The sequence below is a fragment of the Tenrec ecaudatus genome, chromosome 9, assembly GCF_050624435.1.
Source record: "Tenrec ecaudatus isolate mTenEca1 chromosome 9, mTenEca1.hap1, whole genome shotgun sequence".
NCBI lineage: Eukaryota > Metazoa > Chordata > Mammalia > Afrosoricida > Tenrecidae > Tenrec > Tenrec ecaudatus.
Genome location: NC_134538.1, coordinates 8,030,089 through 8,037,767, shown reverse-complemented (window position 1 = coordinate 8,037,767; position 7,679 = coordinate 8,030,089). Strand labels below are relative to the sequence as shown.

The 7,679-nt window shown below is 41.3% G+C and overlaps 1 protein-coding gene across 1 annotated transcript; it reads left to right on the top strand.

The window, feature by feature from the left end:
- The first annotated feature begins 4,420 nt into the window (after window positions 1-4,420).
- On the top strand, window positions 4,421-5,083 carry LOC142456283 (uncharacterized). Its single transcript, XM_075557462.1, has one exon. It carries the CDS (start codon window positions 4,421-4,423, stop codon window positions 5,072-5,074), a length of 654 nt encoding a protein of 217 aa, XP_075413577.1. The 3' UTR covers window positions 5,075-5,083.
- The last annotated feature ends 2,596 nt before the right edge of the window (window positions 5,084-7,679 follow it).

Sequence of the window (7,679 nt, the reverse complement as noted above, 5' to 3'; positions counted from 1 at the left end):
CCTCCCTCGTGTTGTAAAGCTGACCTAGGTATCTGATGGAAATAAAGATTGGGTCTGACAGATAACAGAGCATATGTAACTCCATTGTCAGAGAGTACTTGATTGGTGATGCTAAAAGGTCAACTAAGATTTGCCGGAAAGCAGCACAGGCTGTTAGTTTGCCTCAGTGGCCCTGTATATAGAGTATTGGAGGAGGTGCCAGGAGTGGGACAGATTAAACAATTCTGAGTCCCACCCAGGAAATTTACAAGACATGCAGACTTGGCCCAAACTACTGAGGGAATAGGAGCTTTGCATTTGAAAGCCTGCAGAAGGGTGGCAGGTGGGTACAAACAGGACTGATTTGCTCTTTTAATTTCAGCAAGAAGTTTACCTTGCTGTATTGATAGAGGAAAATCAGTGCTCACCACAAGAAGTCCTTAAGAGGCTTGCAATTAATGAGAGCCTGGTATTCTTACTTGTGCAGACCATCTAGAGTCACTTGAGGGGGAGTGGCGGAGGTAAAACAATGGAGTTGGATCTTGTTCCATTGGTATATCCTTTAACCTATTCCATCCACAGGAGATAGAGGTGAGGGAAAGAAAGGGCTGGGTGGGCTGAAGTACAAGGAGGGATGTGAACTATCAACTAACCCAGTCAGCAGAGGATAACTACGAGAGGACTAGAACCCTACTTACACAAAGATACTGGACATTGGACACTGGTGTGGCTGACTATAACCTGATGACGTGCTCTGGGCGGCACTTTGCTTGTGGTTGCAGATGCCCAACATTCCAATTAGAACAGAAGACCTGTCACTTAAAGAAACACATTTGTCTCATCAGAGTATGAGGTTTATAGAGATGGGTGATTTAAAATTGGTTATGTGAATAGTGAGGGAGAAATGCATAAAGTCCCTGGGAGATGTGGGTTAGGAGGGCAACTAATGAGTTCTGATGGCACTGTGGATTATGCCTTGAACTGCTAACTGCAAGGTCAGCAGTTCAAACCCACCAGCTGCTCTGTGGAGGAAAGGTAAGGCTATTGGCTCCTATAAAAATTTCCAGCCTTAGAAACTCCGTGTTGAGTTTTTGTTAATCACAATCAGTGTGATAGTAGTGGGATTGTTTCGTTACTATTTCACTTTATTTTAACACTTTTATTGACATATAAATCATGTACCACACAATTCCATGGCTTAACCATAGTAGAAAGAGGTGTGCAGTCATTACCACAATGAATTTCACAATTTCTCTATTCTTGTATCCATTGTTTTTAGCTCCCTCTTTCTTCCCAAGCTCCCCTGTCATGACCCGAAGAAACTATTAATCCAGTTCACAGTATTTATAGATTTACCTGCCCTGAATTTCACATTAAAAATATACAAAAATAGTACCAAAAAAACCCAATCAGCCTAATGACAATTACAAACTAAAACACACAAACCTCAATTGAAAGGAAATCGGAAAATAATAAAAACAAGAAAAATTAAACATGGGTCAGGAAGGAGAACAAATGGTATGGTGTTAAAATGATACAGTGGTTAAATATCCACATCTGCATTAATCCACTCTCCTATGCAGTCTGTCCAATAGCAAGGCTCTTCACATTGCTGGACTATGGAGAGAGGGAATTCGTTACAGGTTTAATCAATGTGGGGGCTCTGCAAATTGATTTTTGGCTTTCACCATCATCCACAGCCTTCTGAAAATTAGAGAATTTAAGCTCTAATGTAGTTCCCTCCTCTCGTCTTGGATTCCACTGTTTACAATTCTTGGATTACACAAGCTAATCTGCTTCGTCCACGTGGACTTAGCTTACACTTCACTTAGATAGATGCTTATTTTAAGAAAGGCTTTGAGATGCCACGTACTATTCTTTCTGATGGCTGGGCACCATCTGCTTGCTTCACCACACTTTGCTATAGCACCCATACCTCCAGTGATCTCTTCTTGAGGGTAAATATTGAGTCAGGCCATCTCATAAGAACCAATTGTTTTTCTTTTAGGGCTGCAATCAAGTGGGAACTCAAAATATATTCGCATATGTACATGGTTTCTATGTGTCCCTGGTCCCCGTTAGTGATATCGTTATCATTTTATTGGGCAGACAATATGAATTATCCCCAGGGAGCAAATGGCAATTTGATTGGCTGGTATCATTAATTTAGTCAATGGTAAAGAATTTAAAAGACTGTTGAGAAAAAGAAAGTATACATGTAATGGACAGGCTTTTCGACTAAAATATGGATTGTTGATTTGTACAGATTAAAAACATACATGACTGAACACTACTTAAACACTGAGTGTTCAGCTAGGGCAAAACTTTCAATAACGTTCATTCATAAAGTCAGAACTCTGCCTGCAGGACTCAGCCGTCATAAAAAGGCAAAACAAGTATGAAAATAGCAAATACATGTTTGTCTTAAATTGGTCCTTTTTATTGTGTTACTTTAAGAGTTTTTCTTACCAGTGCCATTCAAAATTTTAAAAATTGTGATTTAGTTTAATAAGAAATTCACAAAAGCCAACTCATTTCATAGGCATGATGACTTCCAACAGCACAGATTCTGGGATACAGCTTTGCCCCTGCTGCATCCAACAGGATGGGGACCAGGAAGCAATATTTTCTTATTAGGAATATGAAGGTCAAGAATCATTTCCTGCACATCCACTTTAACACCAGAGGACTTGTATTCAGCTGTTTAATTTTAACCACAAGATCCTCACAGCATACTGTCGAGTTCTTTCTTGTCAATCCCAGGAACATACCCTCCGTTTCTACCTGTTGTTTAAATATTTTTAACAGCAAACACAGCTATAAAGAAAGCAGGAAACAAAGATTTATTCTTGGTTCTATGCTCAGCGCTAAGAAGTCTTATTGTTTTTTTAAAGTGGGGTGGGGGAGGACAAACAGGTTTGGGGGGTCAACTTGTAGACTCAGCCACAACGGGAATGGCAAAGCCATCCTAGGGGTTTTGCTCTCTCATCTCAAGCTCTGCATGAAAGTCTTCATTTAGCTTGTCCTAAGATGATTGGGCGAGTCAAGGACTGGCCATAAATTACAGATCCGAAAATGACCAAATTTGTGGGCAAACAAAGCGTTCTGGCCGTCGCAGCTTCTGATTTCTTAGCATCCTTGACCACATTTATTTATTGGTATCACCTTGCTGGCTCCTTTCACCGTCCAGCCCTAGAAGGGAGTTCTGACAGGCAATGCGTTTTCCTGCCTGAATGCACCTACAGGTAAACCTCTTGTGGTGGTTTAGAGCCACGCTTCTCAAAATGATTGGTGATGAAGAACCAGGGCTTGTTGAGGATAATTTTCAATGGACTTTTACCCTTGTATGATCCTACTGCATTCCCAGCAGTCAGTTCACCTAAAATCCCTGTACCACTCACCATTCAAATTGAATGCTCCCGAACCCTCGTCCACACAAGGAATTTCTCATCATATACATGGATGTTGAGCCAACATGAAATTACCATTAATGCTTCTAACGTCTTATCTTCAGTGAATCTATATTATCCACATGGACCGTTAACAGCAGGTTCACAACCAGGGTTGGTTCATGGACCACCTTTCTGTAGCTTTAGTTTAGACCTCACTTTGAAACCACAAGGATTTACTTCTTGCTATTTTTGTCATCTCAATTACGCTAAGTTTTAGATTCCTTGGAATTAAATGAAGATTATAATACGTAACACACAGGCTTTTAGTGAGCATAAAATAAGATAATGCATCTAAAGTACTTAGATGGCTAACATAAAATGTTCATCACGCAGAGACCTTTTATTAGCATTTATATAAAATTAGAATGGATATGTATATCATGTATATAGTAGGGGATATTTTAGAATGGCAAATTTTGAGTTGATCTTTATTTTTTTCCCTCATGTTTTCTCATATTTTATACATTTTTTATGGTGATACTAAATTCCTCTGAAATCATGTAAAGATCATTGCACTTTGTTGTGCCTATTTTCTCTGCAATGACTTTTTTGGGCCAGAATTTAATATCCTTCCTCAATAACCCATGTTTAGTAACATTAGCTTTGCAACCAATTTTCAGTCTTTCTCTGGTGTTTTGTGAGCAGTTCTCTAATAGCCACCTGGCAAGTCTTCATATTAGCCCCCATGGTTTTCCTGTGTCCTTGGAGTGAATCTATCAGTATTCCCCTTTCGGAACCCCCAAAATAACAATCTCCATAACCTTCTCAGCTGGCCTCTCTGCCTTGAACTTGACTGGCCCAGCAGATCCCCTCCAAAGTTACTGGCTTTGATGGGACGCTTTGTTTTTTGGAAGGCCCCCTAACAAGACTGCAACCGGGATTATACTGAGAGAACTTGTCTGCGGGCATCCACGGTTTGCAGAGATACGCTTAGATGGATTTTGTTTGGACTAAATCTGTGCATGTGAAGGGCACGTGAGAAAAGCGAAATGGAGAGGTGTATGTCTAACCTGACGGTTTGCAGCTTGGCCTACAATGGGAGGCTGGAGGAGTTGAAGGAGAGCATCTTAGCCGATAACTCCCTGGCTATGAGAACGGACCAGGACAACAGAACACCATTGCACTGGGCATGTTTGGTGGGACATACCGAAATAGTTGAGTTCTTGCTGCAACTTGGAGTGCCAGTGAATGATGAAGATGATGCAGGTTGGTCTCCTCTTCATATCGCTGCTTCTGCTGGCCAGGACGAGATTGTCAAGGCCCTTCTGGGCAAAGGTGACCAAGTGAATGCTGTCAATCAAAATGGCTGCACTCCCCTGCATTACGCAGCTTCCAAAAACAGGCATGAGATTGCTGTCATGTTATTAGAAGGTGGGGCTAATCCAGATGCTAAGGACCATTTTGAGGCTACAGCATTGCACTGGGCAGCAGCCAAGGGTAACTTGAAGATGATTTATATCCTTCTGTACTACAAAGCACCCACAAATATCCATGACACTGAGGGAAACACTCCTCTACACTTAGCCTGTGACGAGGAGAGAGTTGAAGAAGCGAAACTGCTGGTGTCCCTCGGAGCAAGTATTTACATTGAGAATAAAGAAGAAAAGACACCCCTGCAAGTGGCCAAAGGCGGCTTGGGCTAGATACTCAAGAGAATGGTGGAAGGTTAAGCAGCCTGGATTATTTTTTATTTTTGGATTTTTTAAGTCATTTTATTGAAGGCTCTTAAACAGCTCTTATAACAATCTATACACCAATTGTACAAATGTTACTATCATGTTCTTTCTGTTTGAGCCATTGGTATTAGCTCCTCTTTTTCCCTCATACCCTTGTGAACCCTTGATAAATTATAAATAATTATTCTTTTCATATCTTACACTGACCGCTATCTTCCTTTACCCATGTTGGGTTTTCCCCTTGGGGTGGTGGTTTCTTTGTCAGTCATTGCTATTGTTCCCCCTACCTTCTTGGTATCACTACTCCCAATTCTGTTCCTGAGGGATTTATCTTCCCTGTGTCGGGAGCTCTTATCTGTACCAGTGTACATACTCCAGTCTAGCTGGATTTGTAAGGTGGAGCTGGAGTCATGATAGTGGGGGCTGAGGAACCCTCAGGAACCAGAGGAATATTGTGTGTTTTGTCAGTGCCAGACTGCACCCTGGCTGATTCGTCCTTTCCTTGTCATCCTTCTGTGAGAGGATGTCCAATTGGTACAGATGGGTTTTGGCTCTTCTGAAGCCTGATAACCTGATTCAGTCAACACCTTTAAGCAGCTTGAATTTATTTTTGTGTTTTGTGATTTTTTTTCCCTCCAGTGTTCTGGAAACTAATGAGTGATGTTTCCTTGCCTTCAAAGTCATAGAAATATTGAATATTGTGTCTGTTGCTAAGAGCTTACAACCTGCTTTCTAGGCATTGAATAGCTGTTGGAGTCATTCTACTGTTGTATATGACCCTATATTGAGCTTCGGTCCATCTTGAGCCAGTTATTCTGTGCCTGTTGTGGGTCTTCAACACCCACCCATGTACCCTCTGTCTCCCCCCGAGGCACATCACCACCAGTAATGGCAGGGGCCAGTGATTATTCTGCCAAATGCCTTGAGGTGGATTCTAGAATGTTCCTCCACAAGTTGAAGCACATCCTAACTTGTTTTGCAAGCTCACCAAGGCCTGTGCCAAACTGTTGATTTTTACCAACGGTAAGGTTTAATTTATTTTTATGGTAGGAATGTTGATAATATATATTTTTATTAATCATTTTATTGGTGGGCTCTTCGATATCTTTAACAATCCATAATTCAATTGTTTTAAGCTCATCTTGCACATATGTTGCCATCCTCATTTCCAAGACATTTTCTTTCTACTTGAGCCCTTGGTATCAGATCCTCTTTTGTCCCCTCCCACCCTCGCGAATCCTTAAACAATTATATATTATTATTATTTCATATTTTACATCATCTGTTTTCTCCCTTCACCCACATATCTATTGTTCATCCCCCTGGTAGGGGGGTATTGTATATCCAACCTTGTGATTATTTCTCTGTCCTGGATTCCCTGTGTCGAGAGCTCTGATCTGTACCAGCTGTACTGCACCCTGGCTGACTAGTCCCTTCCTTGTGACCCTTCCCTGACTGGATTCCCAGTTATCTACAGATGGGCTTTGGGTCTCCACTCTGACCCCCCTCGTTCACATCAATAGAGTTGTTGTTTTGGATCTATTGATATATTTTTTTGGACCAAATTTTGAGGTGGAGGGCATGTTATCCAAGTTTTGTATTCATAAACACTAAAATACAATAAAATCATGAAAAATGAAAAAACATCTGTGCATGTGTGAAGTGGAACCCTAATCATATTACTTTTTCAATGTACTGTAATTTTACTGGATCTTTTCAAGCAGAAGAGTTCTATGTCAGTCTGAATTGAAGGGTCAATAGAGAGAGTCATGCCCTGCCTCCCCACCCCCCTCTGCCAATTCAATTCCAAGGCTCTAGCCAGTTTATAGACCTGAAACCTTTTTGAATAAAGCAGAGACTGGGTCCCCTTCAGGAAAGACCCACTTCCTGAACCAAAAATCCTAGTCTGGTTCTCCAGAAGAGCAAACCCAACAAATTGTATATTAAAGTATGTAGAGAGATTTACTTCAACCAAATGCCTCATGCACTTGTGGAACTGGCAGATTCAGGGGTCAAATGGCAGGTTGAAGAGTTCTGCTGGCTTACATTCTAAAGCCTAGGGATCAGATGTTGAACGCAGGGGCGGAAGAAAGAGAAAATGTCCAATGATATATTGCAGACAGGCCGCGTGCTCAGGGAAACTCCCCTTTTAACTGACTGGCTGATTACATCAGGTTTCATCATGAAGATGATTATGCAGTACCGAAAATCAAACACTCACTGCCATTGAGTCAATTCCATTCTCTGCCAAGCGATGGAGATTCTTAGCTTACGCAAGTTGACATGTGACATTAAGCATCACACCTAGGGTCCATCAAAATGGATGGAGGAAGTAGAAAAGCACCAGGAGCTTAATCATGAAAACCTCTTTTCAAGTCTTGACCCAGACCTTGTAGCCATCCCCTGCCATCTCCACCTGGATGAAGCTCTGAGACGGGGACACCTACTAGACAGAACGAATAACTTCTTTTTGCCAGGAGGAAATTTCTGAAGAAGAGTAAAAATAATCTGAGCTTTCCTGAACAGCTTTTGCTTTCTAAGTTGTGGGGGGAAATATAACAAAACATTTACC

Bases quoted from the DNA above. Each gene is read 5' to 3' on its own strand.
- LOC142456283 (XM_075557462.1), top strand. From the start codon at position 4,421: ATGGAGAGGTGTATGTCTAACCTGACGGTTTGCAGCTTGGCCTACAAT.